This window comes from Talpa europaea (assembly GCF_964194135.1).
Source record: "Talpa europaea genome assembly, chromosome: 7".
Taxonomy (NCBI): Eukaryota; Metazoa; Chordata; class Mammalia; order Eulipotyphla; family Talpidae; genus Talpa; species Talpa europaea.
Window position 1 is genome coordinate 22,157,744 of NC_140074.1, and position 15,075 is coordinate 22,172,818.

Below are 15,075 nucleotides of genomic sequence, written 5' to 3' on the forward strand. Positions count from 1 at the left end.
ACTGAGAATCAAAAGATCAAAATGTCTTTGGACTTTATAGTTACAAAAGCCATATTGTTAAGGGAATCATACCTGTGATAGCTAGTTTGTGGCGTTCTTCCCTATCCTTTCTATGCCAATGTAAATAAAAATAAATTACTTCCCCCCCAAACAATTGTGATTGTAATTTATTGTCTTTGGCTTCTTCCCTATGCATATTCTGCATAGCTGCCTTTTACCTTAGGCATATTGGTCACTTCTTTAAAATGGTATTAGTGGTCATTGCTAGTTCAGATAAAGGCATATAATCTCTACATTGGTATCTCTATCGCCCCTACCCTACCATTGTGATCTCCCATTTTTTACTGAAATACTTTGGTAAGCACAGATCTTTAGAAATCTTAAGTTGCAATTCTGAAGCTGGAATATTTTACCTTCATCCTCCGATTTATCAGAATTTTAAATGTTCTTTAGCGCTCAGACTGAAATGGGGGCAATGTGAAATGTAGCATACCACGCAAAGCCTGAGCTTGAGTTAGCTCATTAGGACAAGTTGGGGCTGTGGGAAAATTCCAGGCCTAAACAGTAGAGGCGGGGTTCCCGTCAAAAATAAGATGTGTGTACCCTTTGAACCTGAAACATGGCATGTGGTGAAATGCTCCGCTGCTTTTAACAGCAGTTTGGCTTCTGTACCCTGCTTGCTGTGATAAGTGCAGACTCACAGGTGTGATTTTTGGCTTTAAAAACCCTTATCACCCCTTGCTCAAGGCTGCTCCCTACAAGAGGGACAGTTGCCGGCCAGCTAATAAAGGCTTTTCTAAATTTGATTTAGACTTGGGTCTTTGTCTAGGGGGAAGACTCTACAAGACCACTTCTACCTTGGAAGTCTTAATTTATCCTTCCCATATTCATAGGCCTATCTGTGTTCTAAAATCTCTGATTCAGCACTTAGTATTTTTCATTTATTGCTTTATCATTCTTTTCATGGATGTTATCCAGTTATACATTATACACACACATACATACCTCTGTAGAATTGTGTGAGGTTTGTTTGTCCATACATACGTACACTAAGGGCCATGGCATGGATCCATTATCTTTAGCAGATGAGGACATTTTGGGATTGTTCTGGTTTGCCTCCTATGTGATGGAATTAAAATAATAGTAGAGGACTACTTTATTGTGTAAATGCATGTTTTCTCATTACATTCATAAAATTAGACAGAATGTGCCTTATTCAGTCACTAAGATGGTGTGGAGACTTCTGTATAACTTGAAACCCTAAATAATGCCAAAATATCCTAATTGTAAATGTTAAAGGAGGACAACATCTAATGTTGCTTTACATGAAAATGTTAAGTGGAATAATGAGTACTTGAGGTTAAAGAAATCATTTTAGGGGAACTTAACTGAAAACATAAGTATATTGAAATTGTCTTTCACCATGACCTATTACATCAATTTTATTTAAAAACAGGAATTCTTGAGACCAGTATAAAAGAAAACCCTATTTTTTCTACTCTTGAGTATATTAAAATTGATGAAAATTCATTTATTTTCCTTAAAGATTGTTAAAAGTCTCTTGATAGTAAGTTGCTTGTCTTTCTGCTTTTCTCCTTATGTACTGTGAATGTCAAGTCCACATCCTAAATTTAAAGTATCTGAATCTTCTAATTTGTAAATAGGTTCTACGTAGTATTGCTTTGAATAAACAATATTCTATCATCTAGCTCTGGAATTTCCTATGTAATAACAAAAAGAACCATGTTCTGCAAACTATAAAATCAAAAATAAATGTATACTAACTTGATCAAAAGAAATTTGGGGGGGGCTCAGTGATTCAGATAAGTATTTTGTTACTGCCTTTTAAATTTTGATTACTAGTTAATAAATGTATTTCAAATTTTATAAAAAAAAATACATCAATACTTAGAGTTTTTCTATTGGAGTCTTTGTAATTGCCAAAGGCCCTAGTAGTTAGGTTTAATAACATACCTGAATAGCTTCTTTTACCTTCTTGGGTAGTGACCCTGTGATCTGTAGTTGCTGCTATACAGAGATTCATAAATGTTAAATATAAAGCTTTGGAAATTCTAAAGCCTGTCATATGCAAAATGAGCGCTAAGAGGTGTTGATCTGAGGTCTCTTGGCTCTAAAATTCTTAAGATTTTATTTAAAACATTTTGAATATTTTGATGATAACACATTACCAATCCAATTAGAAACCTTGGACTCCTTCCCCAGAAGTAGATCATCTAAGAATTTGGTTCAGTATTATCCAGTTTCCTGACAAATAGAGATGGGAAAGAGAATGCATGAAAAACCATTCTTTGAGAGAAGTCAACTTCCTGGCCTTCAGTTTCCTGTCTGTAAAATTAGGGGAATGGTACGAAGGCATAATCTAGACCTAAAAATATACAATTTTTATGATTAACTTTTCTGTGTGTAGAGAAGTGGAATGGTTGGAGTAAGGACTCTATAATCAGATGGCCTATGATTAGCTCTATGAGCCAAGGTCATCAGTTTTCTCAGTTGCATGTGACTGACCTTGAAGATTGAGGATTAAATAAGAAAATGCACATCAAGTGCTTATGTGTACCTGGCATTTATTACGGGCTCAAATACTTAGACTTCACATCCAGTAATTTGGGGGTGGAGGTTGGAGAAAGTGGCTTAGTAAGTGGTAATGATAGTGGATAGAGTACTGAGTATGTGCCAGTTACCATTCTAAATGCCTTCCAATTGTTTTAATCCTTTCCACAACCCTATGAAGTAGTTATTCTTATCTGTATCTTACTAATGAGGATACAAGTACAGTGAAACTAAGTGCCCTTCCCAGTTCACACAGCTAAGTAAGGGAAGGGACTAGAATGTTAGTGTCTAGCTCTAACCCATCCTCTTAACAGTTGCTGTGAAACATCACTGAGACAATGAGGGGGTCACAAAATCAAATTTACCTGGTTAAGCTTTTGGGCAGCCAGAATCTTTAGATTTACATATTAACCACCTTCAAATTACTTCAAATGAGACCATACTTTAACTTGCTAACAGTAAATGTTTATTCATGATTGAAGCCAAGAATTCTATAAATGCATTTTAATACCTTGCTGATAAAATAGTAACATTCCATCTTTGCAGTCTTGTAAGGAATACAGGAAGATATTGTAAAGGCTTTGATGTGTATATCTATCATAACCAGGTAATCAGAACACACCCACCCACACACCCACACACCTACTTTAGTGTTAACACCAAACCAACTTCAGAAAGGCCATCTTTGAAGCTCTACTGTATAGCTGAGTAAATAGTGTTCAAGGTTTAAAGACTGGGGAGTAGGGAAGAGAGATGAAGTAGTAAGCTGCACACATTTCAAAGCACACGACATTATGAATTTAAAGAAAAAGGGGATGGGGAAAGGGGAAGGAAATTCAGCATTTTCACAAAGAACGTTTGGCAATATTCAACGCATGAGGAGGCTGTGCTTGGGGCCATCCACTCGCTCCAGCTTCTCAAAGTGTTTCCTGGCATTACGAATGTTGATCAAAGTAGCTGCAGAAGGGATCGACGGATCCGACATAACCACCATCACATACGTGTTTGATGTGAAGATGTCGATGAAAGCAGCGAAGTTAGAATTTCTAACTTCCATGCTCTGGAAAGAGGCGGCCAATTTACTGCAGCTGAGCTTAAACTGCTTAATGATGTTGCTGATCTTCTCAAACCGGTGGACGTCACGCTGCTCTTTGCACTGGTAATGGGAAATCACCAAGAAAGTAGCTCTCTCGAACAGCAGAACTTCATCGGCCTCAATAATCTGGGCAAAATTCCTCAAGTTCATCTCCAGCTGCTGCACATTGGGAATCAGCTGGTAGACAATACTGGACCAGGCTTTGTAGAGCGTTTCATCCCAGATGGAGGTTCGGAAACAAGCGCACTCCAGGGGGCGAGACAGACGCCGCAGGTCTTCCTCGCGCTCTTTGAAAATCAGGTCACGCTGATCCTCCTGCACCAGATCCATTTTGTGCACCAGGCAGAAGATTTTGGCATCGGGGGAGTTCTGGAGGATGGCCTCCAGACACGACTGGTAATAATGCATGTCCTTTTCCAGCTCGCGGCTCTCCACATCGAACACATAAATCAAAACCTCCACGTTACGGAAGATGTTGTCTCGCTGGCTAGTGAAGTAGTTTTCCATGAAGGTGTCCTGACCGCCACAGTCCCACAGGTTGAGCACCAGGTTGCCCAGGAACCGGACGTGGGAGTGCTCCACATCAATAGTGGCCCCCAGGCGCCGGGTATCGCGGGCAATGTAATTCGCGAAGATAATCGACCGCATGCTGGTCTTCCCCGACCCGCTCTTCCCCATCAACAGCACCTTCTTCTTCATGGCTGTATTGGGCATCACCCGCCGGAGCCGCCGCGGACAGGGCCTCAGGGCGCGGCCTAACTGCAGCGCGGAGGGAGGGGCCGCGGTTGCGGAGGCGCCGCAGGCCGGGCCGCGCAGGGGTGCCGCCGGGAGGCCGAGGGCGCGAGCTCGGGGCTGCAAAGGCCGCCACGGGGGAGCCCGGCCTCGGAGGGGAGCGCCCGGGGGCAGCGGCTGCAGCAGCGCCGGGGACACGCTCGCCTTCCGGGGAGCAGAGCCGCCGCGCCCGCGCTGCCGCCCACTTCCGGCGGAGATCTCGCGAGAGTCGGCCCGGCCCGCCCGCCCGCGAGCACTGGCGGGCTGCGCTGCTGGCGAAACCCGGCGGGTGCCCGCGAAAGCGAGGATGGAAGGGGGACTCGGGCTTTGGGGTTCTGGTGTCCAGCGCAAGCTGGGCCGCGGGTGGAGAGGGGGACGCGTGTGGGCGGCTGGGGAGTGCTGCCACCTCGTGGCCAGCAGCAGCCCAGCACAGCACGGCTCCCCGGAAGGGAGGTGGCGTGGGGGGACCCCGGGAGCAGAGGGGGACCCGACCTCTAGGCCTAGGCTGCCCCCCCAGATGCTCTGGCCTTAGGGGAACAAGGGCAGGGCAAACGGAAACCGTGCGGATGAGGAAAATGGACTTGAGAATTTAAGCGACTGCCCCCTGCTTCTCAGAAGACAGCAAATCCCTACTAGGCGATATCCCGACTCTCAGAAGTTTTTCCACTTTGACACAAGTTACTTTCTCACACCAGCTTTCCTGTACTTTTTGACTTTAGAATTTATAACCAGGGGGTCTCCCTGGTGGCGCAAGGGGTTAAGCACCGCACTATGAAGCAGCTCGCAGCCTCTGCAGCATGAGTTTGATCCCCTGCTGGCCAGGGGGCTACCCACACGGTGTGGCAGACCGCGCCTGTGTCACCCGCTGCTCCCCTCAGCAGTGTACTTCGGTCAGCCTGCCTGTTCTGTTCCCCACTCTGTCTCTGGTGGATCCTCTCACCACCCCCCACCTCTGGCCTGTACCCCTGCTCTTGTATGCATAAATAGATCTTTTTTTTTTTTTTAAAAAGACTTTATAACCAGAAATCCAAAGTTCGTTGCAACCATAACATGGAAGCCACACATTAAGTCAGTCCTCACATCCCTGTGAAAGTAACCCTGTTTTCAAGGGAGTAAATCGAGTTAAGAGGAGTGAAGTGACCACCAAGTTACATGTCTGTGAAATGATAGGATGCAATTTATCTTGACTTATCTTTAAACTAGGAATTGTTTGTATTTAAGCTGTTTATATGGCATGATGATTTGATATAAATAAACAGGGAAATGATTTCTATAAGCCAGCTAATTAACATATACTGTTTATCTTTTTCTTCTCTAAATGTCTTCTGATTCCCCATAAACCATGCGCGCGTGCATGTAAAGCTTCTGAACCTATTCTCTTAGCAAATTTCCATTTTTCCAGTACAGTATTAACTATGGTCATCTAGATTTCTGGATTTATTCATGCTACTTAACTGAAACGAATTGATGAGAAAATATATCATTGAGCAAATGAATATAATAAAGATTCCAGGAGAACTTCCAACCCAGGTGCAATGAACATTCCAATGCAGGCATAATCAACAGGTTTGCTTACTTACAGCTCCTTCCCTTTCAAGATTCGTGGCCAGGGCCTCAGCACTCTATCTACAAGGTCAGGCAGCTGGCCAAGCTGGTCTCTCTCTCCAAGGCCATCCCCGAGTGCCTGTGTCTTTCCCCCCTTGCCTTGCCCCCCTTGTCTGGGGACTTTGCTGCAAATGGTTGTGCCTGCTGAAAAACGATGTTATCAAAGTAACAGATATGGACACAGTTGTGTATAAAAGGAAACTTGGTCTTTAAAAGGATGCTCAGACCTTACCCGGCTACCCAGGTCTGGGATCTCACGCATGAGTAATAAAACTGCTCCTGACCTCACCGTTCCTGAAGTACCGCTTGTTCTTCCTCTGCCTGGGTAAAAGAGTATTTTACATTAATTGATTTTTCAATGTTAAAACAAACTTGTGTTCCTAGGATAAATTCATCTTGGTCCTGGCATATGATCTTATTTATATGTTCCTTATTTCAGTTTATTAATATATATATTTTTATTTTTATTTATTTATTTTTAAGATTTATTTATTTATACAAGAACCAGGGTACAGGCCAGATGTGCGGGTGGGTGAGAGGATTTACCAGAGACAGAGCGGGGAACAGAACAGGCAGACTGACAAAATACACTGCTGAAGGGAGCAGCAGGGAAGACAGGAGAGGTCTGCTGCTCCATGTGGGACCCTCGCCGGCTGGCCGAGATCGAACCGGCGCTGCAGGGGCTGTGGACAGCTTCACAGTGGTGCGCTTAACCACCTGTGCCACCAGGGGAGGTCCTATATATATTTTTAAAGATTTATTTTTATTTATTCATGTATACAAGAACTACGGTCTAGGCCAGAGGTGTGTGGGCGGGTGGGGGTAGGGTGGGGTGAAAGGATTCACCCCAGATAGAGTGGGGAGCAGAACAGGCAGATCTACTAAAATACAATGCTGAGGGGAGCAATGGGTGAGACAGGAGAGGTGTGCTGCACCATGTGGGTTAGCTCCCTGGCCAGGAATTGAACTCATGCTGCAGTGGCTGGCAATAGCTTGATAGTGCTGAGGCTTTAATCCCTGCATCACCAGGGAGACCCAGCTTGCTAATTTTTTTCTTTTTCTTTTTTTTTTTTTTATGGGACCCTTGCTGGCAGCTGGGGAATGAACTCGCACTGCAGAGGCTACAGGCAGCCTCGTAGCCCAGCGCTCAACCACTGCGCCACCAGGGGAGGCCCTAATATTTTTAAAAAACTTTTATATTTATGTTCTTGAGAGATATTGCTCTGTAGTTTTCATTTGACATTTTTATCTGGCTTTGGTATAAGTAATACTGACCTCGTTAAGCCACTTGGGAGTTGTACCTTCCTCCTCTATTTTCTTTTTTTTTAAAAAGATTTATTTATTTATGATATAAGAATTGAGGTACAAGCCAGAGGTATGGAGGGTGAGAGGGTTCACCAGAGTCAGAGCGGGGAGCAGAACAGGCAGACTGATTGAAATACACTGCTGAGGGGAGCAGTGGGAGAGTCAGGAGAGGTCTGCTGCACCATGTGGGTAGCTCCCTGGCCAGGGATCCAACTCGTGCTGCAGTGGCTGCGGACAGCTTCATAGGTTGCGTCTTAATCCCTTGCACCACCAGGGAGGCCCCTCCTCTGTTTTCTAAGTGAGTTTATAGTTTAGTTTATTCTTTCTCAAACATTTGATAGAATTCACTTAGGTCTATTTTTTCTTCCTGACAGTTTATAGTGATTTAGGTAAAATTTTGATTGTCTCCTCCCTCTATATTAAGTTCCATGAAGTCAGTGCCCCTGGCCCCAGTCATGTAGCACAATGTCTTACTCATCGCAGGGAATCAATAAATGTTTGTGGAGTAACTGAATGGTTGAATGGGGGAGATCTAATGAGTGTAATATTGGGCTACTCATCTGTAGGTGCTGGTGAAGGTTAGTAATCCCTCACAGTTGAGTTTGCTTAGAAGACAATGCTTTGTTGAAGTGCTTTGTGATCAGAGGCACAACTATAGGTTTTTAGCAATGTTTTATAGAAAATAGATGGTATACAGCACTGTGTAAGATGTAGGGTGGGTTTTAAGACCACAGAATACAGATTGTGTGCTTACCTGTCATTTTAATGTAAAGTTTTGGGGACATTTTAAATAAAGATTGCTATATTAAGTAAACGATAAGTTTTTTTTAATGTTATAGATTTTTTTTTTTTTTAGATTTATTTATACAAGCACTGGGTACAGTCAGAAGCGAGGGAGGGTGAGAGAATTCATCAGAGCCAGAGCGGGGAGCAGAGCAGGCAGAAGGACCGAAGTACACTGCTGAGGGGAGCAGCGGGCAACAGGAGAGGTCTGTGTGCCATGTGGGACCCTCCTCCGGTGACCGGGATGAAGCCAGGGATCAAACCAGTGCTGCGGAGGCTGTGGCAGCTTTGCAACCCAGCGCTCAAGTGCTGCACCACCGGGGAGGCCAGTAAATGTTAAGTTTTAAGATAAAATATGGTTGGTAATGGTCTCTAAGATCATCAGCCTTTTTCTTTGTCCTTTTCTTGGGTGGAAAAATTAGAAAAGAAAGACTGTAGTGGCAGGAGGACACGGAGCAGGTTCTCTATGACCTGAGCAGACGGAGTATAGGAGTCCTGGAGCCCTCAGTGGCTTTTCAGGCTTTTATTGGGATTTACCAGGTACACAGCAGGCAGGGGTGCTGGAGGGCCGGGAGGCTGTCAGGCCTCCCAGCCCCCAGCAGATCTTCACTCTGGGTTCTCCGGCGTTCTCTCTGCTTCTTTTGTGGTTCTTCTTCTGCTCTCTTATGGTTCTCCTAGCGTCCCCGCCTCGCCGCCTTTATAAGCCCAGTCTTAGCTCAGGTGAATCCCATCTACACATGCCCACACCCTACTCCAGGTGCCCGCCATCAGGCATGCATTCAGGACAGCGAGGATCCATCATCAGTCCTAATGGCAGGAAGGCAGAAAAGCCTGATACTTCACTTACTCAACAAAGACCAAGATAAGTCTGATTCCAGTTCTAGCACTCATCAGCTTGAATGTGTTTACCCTAGTTTCAGTGGTCTGAATTGAAATATGGATATGACAGATTTATGTCAGTTTTAAGAGCTAGATGAGAGCTGACAGGAAAGTGTGCAGAAGTATTTTGTGTACAGGGAGTGACAGTAAATTTTTCACAGGCAAGAACAGTTTGGAATGAGGTTAGAGAGGTGTTTATATGGGTTAAGGTAGAGTTGACTGGAACTGACAAAATATGGGCAGGTTAGTGTACCAAGAGCATTAGCAGGACATACTTCTGGAATATTCATGGGTTCAAGAGAAGGCTGGTGCTAGGCACTATAGTTCCTTTGTGAGGGCCATGTGAGGTTCTCTGTCAATGAAGGTTTCCATTGGCTTCCAATGCTTCAACTCCTCCATCATGTGCTGTCTACTTTCTATTTTCCCTTCTAGAGCCCTGACTTCCTCTTCTGAAGGCCAGGAAGAGCTTCACCCTCTGCTGTTCTTAAGAATGATCAGTAAATTTTCCTCCTCTCTGGATGTACCATTTTGACTTTCCAGAGTTGGAGTTGATAAGTGTAGGGTAAAGAAAATGTCAGGCTTTTCTGCCCTTCCGCCATCAGGATAGATGACGGATCCTTGTCCTGAATGCATGCCTGATGGCGGGCACTTGGAATAGGGTGTGGGCATAGGTAGATGGGATTCAGCTGAGCTAAGACTGTGCTTTTAAGGTCGGCGTCACGGGGACGCCAGCAGCAGCAGTAGAAGCCGAAGCCGAGAAAGCAGCAGAAGAAGCCAAAAGAGTAGAAGCCGAAGCAGAAGCCGAAAGAGAAGCTGAGAAGCAGCAGAACGAACGCTAGAGAGCCCAGATAGAGTGAAGACTTGCTGGGGGCTGGGAGGCCTGCCAGCCTCCCAGCCCCCCAGCCAGCACCCCTGCCTGCCATATGCCTGGTGAACCCCAAATAAAAACCTGCAAAACCACTGAGGACTCTGACTCCTCCTTTACCCGATCTGCATGGGATCAGAGAACCTGCTAGGTGGCCAGGTCCTGCCCTTACAATAAGCTTTCACTGGAAAAGCCATAAATATTTCAGTTTTTGTGGACCAAGAGGCAAAACCAGAAATATTTTCACAAATTTCTAAACAAAATTCAAAACTTATAGGTTGAAATTTGAATTGTAAACTTCATGTATCATGAGATATTTTTAATTTTTTCCAACCACTTATAAATGTAAAAACTATTCTTAGCTTGCTGAGCATACAGAAAGGTGGCCAGCTGAATTTGATCTGCAGGCAATAGTGTGCTGATCTCTGTTCAGGAACCTAATGTGGAAGAAAACAAATCCCCTGATTTATTATTTATTCAGTTTATTATTTATTCAGAATATTAAGTGACCTGCCGCCCCCAAATCCTCAACTCACTACTTATTCATTAAGCATTAGAAAAGTGTGAAAAAGAAGGGCAAGTATAAGGATTATCAATACTTTAATTTCCCATCCCAAGGGAGGCGGGGAAGGGGCGGTGTCATTGGGTTCAGTTCCAAACAGCTGACCAGGGCAGCGTCTGGTGAGCTCGCATGCTGGTCAGAATCACCTGGCTCCTTATTGCAACCAGAGTCCCAGACTAGAGATTTTGATGCCGGAGGCTTTGGGGAAGAATCTCCAGCGGTTCTCAGGAAAGCTGAAGAAATATTTCACTTGGGGAAGGCTAATCTGAGGGGGCAAAACGGGCTCTGAAGCGGTGCTTCTCCCCAGGTGGTCCCTGGGCCTGCTACACCGCTCTGGAACTTGTTAGATGTGCAAATTCTCTGCCTGGGGGACCTACTAATCGGTCCGGGGGTGGGGGGGGGGCGTGCTGCATGGGCAACGTGACTTTTCAAGCCAGGTGATCTGATGCAACTAAGACTTAAGCACCACTGGCCCTCGGCATAATTACCAGCACCTGTGTAAGTGATTGAGCCCCCCCCCCCCCCCGCACCTCTCCCCGCCCCCCCCACCTATAAATACCCCGGGGTCGGGAACCGGCTTTGTTCTCCAGCTTGAATGCGGGGAAAGCCGGAGACGCTTATTTCCACAAGGAAGATTTGGAAATGATATATAGCACCCGTTTTCTGGACAGCAAGAGAGGCCTTTCTAGAAGCACAGGGACCATCCTTGAGCTGGGAAAATGCTACCTAATGTGGGAATGTCAGCCTTTCCCCACAAGTGGTCACGACACTGCCTGACTTGCAAACCCTGGAGCGTTCCACAGTCATCCTGTCCTTCACCTCCAGGTTTCTCCAAGGTCCAACAGGGAATCTGTGCTGGACCGGCCAGGTGAGGTGCTGGGCCAGGTGAGGTCGCTTCCTGACCTCACAAGCGACCCTTGTGACATTCCTGTCCCCCAGAGGCGCACCTCCTGTCCTCGCCACGTCACAGAGGCTCCGAGGTCCTAGTCCAGGCCCCGCAGGCGCTCCAGGTGCGTGGGTGCGGGTGTGCAGGAACCCGGCAGCGGCGTCAGGGGCAGCCCGCGGGCCTGGCACTGTCCACGCTCGGTGCTGCTCTCAAGCGAGGCCCGCTCAAGCAGGGGAACAGACGGCCAGACTTTGCAAACGGACCACTTAAGTTTTCTTTGGAATACATAGTCAGAACACTTGCCAAGGCCACCGCGACTTAGCGCGTCCCCAGGGAGGCGTTTGGGGCTCTCGGCGTGGTGGGCATGCTCTGCGCGGACACCCGGGCCTCCAGATGGCTCCAGTGAAGAGGAAATGCATCTGTGACCTGTGCTCCTGCGGGTAAGTTGGCCGCACCTGCTCCCCGGACGCCAGAGCCTGGGTTTTCAGACTCCAAAAGCTGTGCTGAGACCTGCCCCTGTGTGGCTTGGTCAGGCAGCATCACCGTGTTCTTGCAGCTTGTCAAGCTTTTTTACAGGCTGCAGTGTTGTCAGCTGGCACTCGGTGAGCCCACCTTGCAGGGCCTGGTGAAGGTGGCTGCCATGACCTTGGTTTCTTTGTTCAGAGGGACAGGGATGTTGAAAATGGGTGAGGTGTCCCGGGTGCCTTTCCTGCAGCCCAGAAAGTGTCAGACAGGGATAGAGAACCCTGGGTGGTGGGTGTGGGGTGGTTACATACACCTGAAAAGGTGTGAACCAGTACCCTAAATCATATACAATGTTGTAAACCAGCCTTACATAAAACAAATCAAAGAACCTTGGCCAGGTTGGGACAATCTTGATGTTTTTGTTAGACTTTTATTTTTTTTAAGATTTATTTATGCGTACAGGGTACAGGCCAGAGGGGAGGCAGTGAGAGGATCCACCAGAGACAGAGTGGGGAACAGAACAGGCAGACTGACTGAAATACACTGCTGAGGGGAGCAGCAGGTGAGTCAGGAGAGGTCTGCTGCACTATGGGGGTAGCTTCCTGCCAGGGGTTCAAACTCGTGCTGCGGAGGCTGCGGATAGCTTCATAGGTTGCATCTTAACCCCTTGCGCCACCAGGGAGGCCCTTTGTTAGACTTTTGGAGGCTGATGGGCCAGGGAAGAGGAGTCCTTTGAATTTCTTAAATTATGTTTCTTTGGTCAGAGAAGTGCAAGCTATTGTAAACTTGTTTCCATTGGTGTACAGTTGGACAAGAATAAGGAGAAGAAAGAACTTTTACACTCTCTTGTCTTGACCAGTTATCTTTAAGGAACATGTCTAGATGAAGCTGGGTAAAGGCAGATGGTCCCAGGTGGGTTTCATCAAGTTTTGTGGCTGATTCTTCTCCTGTATCGCAAAGTCTGAGATGCTCCCCTCCACCCTTCTTCCGTGAACATCTGTAGGGTTGCTGGGTGGGAAGCTGTGGCACATCAGCTGATGAGGAGGGCTCTAGGGTCAGCTTTCCTGGCTGTCAGGAATTTGTGGGGTCTTAGTTGGATAACCCAGCTTCTCCAGGGTGCTGGAAGGATGAAGTGCATGATGTGTGCAACTCCTGCTAGGAGACTGTGCTTAATAGGTGTCACCATCTTGAAATCTGCAAAAAAGTGCTTGCCAACTACAGTGTGCTACATGAATGTAACAACGGCACCAGTAGTGGGAAGATCTAAGGGACACTCTAAGAAAATGAGTTAAAACTTCTGTGTCTCTGGCATCAAAGGATGGTTTTCAGCCCTGACTGCTCATTGGAGTCACCTGGGAGTTTGAAAGTGGTTTCAGTTGCACAGGCTGTTAAATCACACGCTGTGGGGGCTGGGGGGGTAGGGCACCAGCAGTCTTTGGGTGATTCTGAATCTTTGCCAAGATTGAGAACCGGCAACCCAGGTCACATACAAGCGTGGGTCTTGCTTTGAAGCTTTGTTAGGTGGGATGAGAACTGTGTTTTAGTCTGGGGTAATTTGTCTACTGAGGGAAAACCTCCAGGGCTCAAGTGCTTCTTAGGGCCTTTATAGGCCCCTCCTTGTGTCCTCCTAAAGTTTTGAATTATTCAGATAGGATTTTATTTGCATTGGGATTAAAATATGACATAGCCACCATGTTTGTACAGCATAGAATCCAATTAAGAAGGCAGGACACATAACAGGTGCAGTGTCTACAGTGAGAAGTTCCCCCCGTCCCTGTGATGGGGATTCTACTTCTTGTTGCTTGTTCTCTAACTCTTCTTCCCTCACCCCTGCAAAGGGGCCATTTCTCATCAGATGCAGAGACTATCCTTGCCTCTTCTCTCTCCTCTCTTGCCTCCTCCTATCTCTTCCCCTCCACTCTGGTTTGATCCACAGATATCAGATCCTCTGCTTTCTTCAGTCTTATTTCCAATTTCTCAAGGGGCTTGCTGATCACATCTGGCTATCATGAACCTTCAGACGTTTTCCTTTTCTCCCACTGTCTGCCCCATTAATGGCGTCAGCAATCGTCCATTTACCCTGGATTTAAAAAATTTGAATGATCTTGTCACCCCCAGTGTGGCATTTAATCATACCCAAAATCCTCTACTCTCCTCCTCCTCTGCCATCTTCCTGTAATTGGTCTTTTTATTCCCCTTGTTCCATCTTTAGACTTCTCATTTTTTATGCTTGGAATCTGATCCTCATGTACCTTCCTGTTTTTCTCTCCCATGCTCCCCTGACATGAAACTGCCCCTTGAATGGGATTGGGCTTCCTGGGGTCCTCTGAGTGGACCTTATGCACTCCCATTTCTGTTGTTTAACCTTGCTGCCTTTTCTTTAAAATGCCCATGTTCTCCCCCACCCCCCGCCCCTCGCAGCCCCTCTGGTTGCACAACCTTTTATTTATGCCGTCATATGGGCTTTAGGTGCACAGCATTGTATTATAATTTGACACCTAGGTTTTATATTATGTTGTGATTGCCACCAAAAGTCTAGTGTCCATTCCACTATACAACTGTCAACCTTTAAAGGCTGTTTCAGTTGCAAATCTCCCATTAACCCAGCCCTGTAACTTCCTCTCAGAGAGGGAACCCAGTCCCTGAAATCTTGAGTCTAGCTATTTGTCTGCATGTTTTATTTGCTCTATTTTATACTCTTGGAAGGCAGAGACCATGCCTTCTGCTCAAATGTTTGCTGGACAATATTAACAAGTTCCTTTCCATATAGTGGTCAGAACATATTTTTCTAACAAATGGATTAAATTTTCTAAATTGAAGTAACATTGGTTTATAGCATAGGTTTCAGATGTACTTCACTATAATTCCACATCTGCATATGTTACACTGTGAATGGATTCTTTTGGTCAAGGTGATGATAATGTGCTGGCTTGGATTAGACACATGTGCCAATTTCATCTAGTTAATTAAAATTAAATAAGATCCCACTTCAGTCCCATTGCCACATTTTGAGTATTTAATAGCTCCTCGTGTATAGTGACTTGCGTGTGGACAGACGGGGGCCAGTTTCATCGTGGTAGAAAGTTCTCTCTGGCAGTGCTGACATGTAGGCTCTCATTATTTGGAAGTCTTCATTCCCCTCACCCCTGATGAAGTTTGCTAAGAGGCAGGTTGGGATGGAATGAGGAATTTTACAGCTGTTCTCTAAACTCTAGAAGTTGATTTTTGAATTTTCCAGCCTGTGGTGATGTGGAGAAAATGGAAAATTCGGAGGAAAAGTATGTGTG

General features: G+C 45.9%; 2 protein-coding genes across 2 annotated transcripts in view; one reads left to right on the forward strand and one right to left on the reverse strand.

Annotated features, from left to right (window-relative positions):
* Window positions 1-3,439: 3,439 nt before the first annotated feature.
* RRAGA (Ras related GTP binding A) lies at window positions 3,440-4,381 on the reverse strand (the record flags this gene model as incomplete). Its single annotated transcript, XM_084238586.1, has 1 exon — window positions 3,440-4,381. One exon carries the CDS (start codon window positions 4,379-4,381, stop codon window positions 3,440-3,442), a length of 942 nt encoding a protein of 313 aa, XP_084094712.1.
* A 7,320-nt stretch (window positions 4,382-11,701) lies between these two features.
* SAXO1 (stabilizer of axonemal microtubules 1) overlaps window positions 11,702-15,075 on the forward strand; it is a 110,139-nt gene continuing 106,765 nt past the window's right edge. The window contains exon 1 of the mRNA XM_084238292.1: window positions 11,702-11,763. Within this exon, the coding sequence (XP_084094418.1) occupies window positions 11,717-11,763 (47 nt within the window). The 5' untranslated portion in view covers window positions 11,702-11,716. The remainder of the gene's footprint in view (window positions 11,764-15,075) is intronic.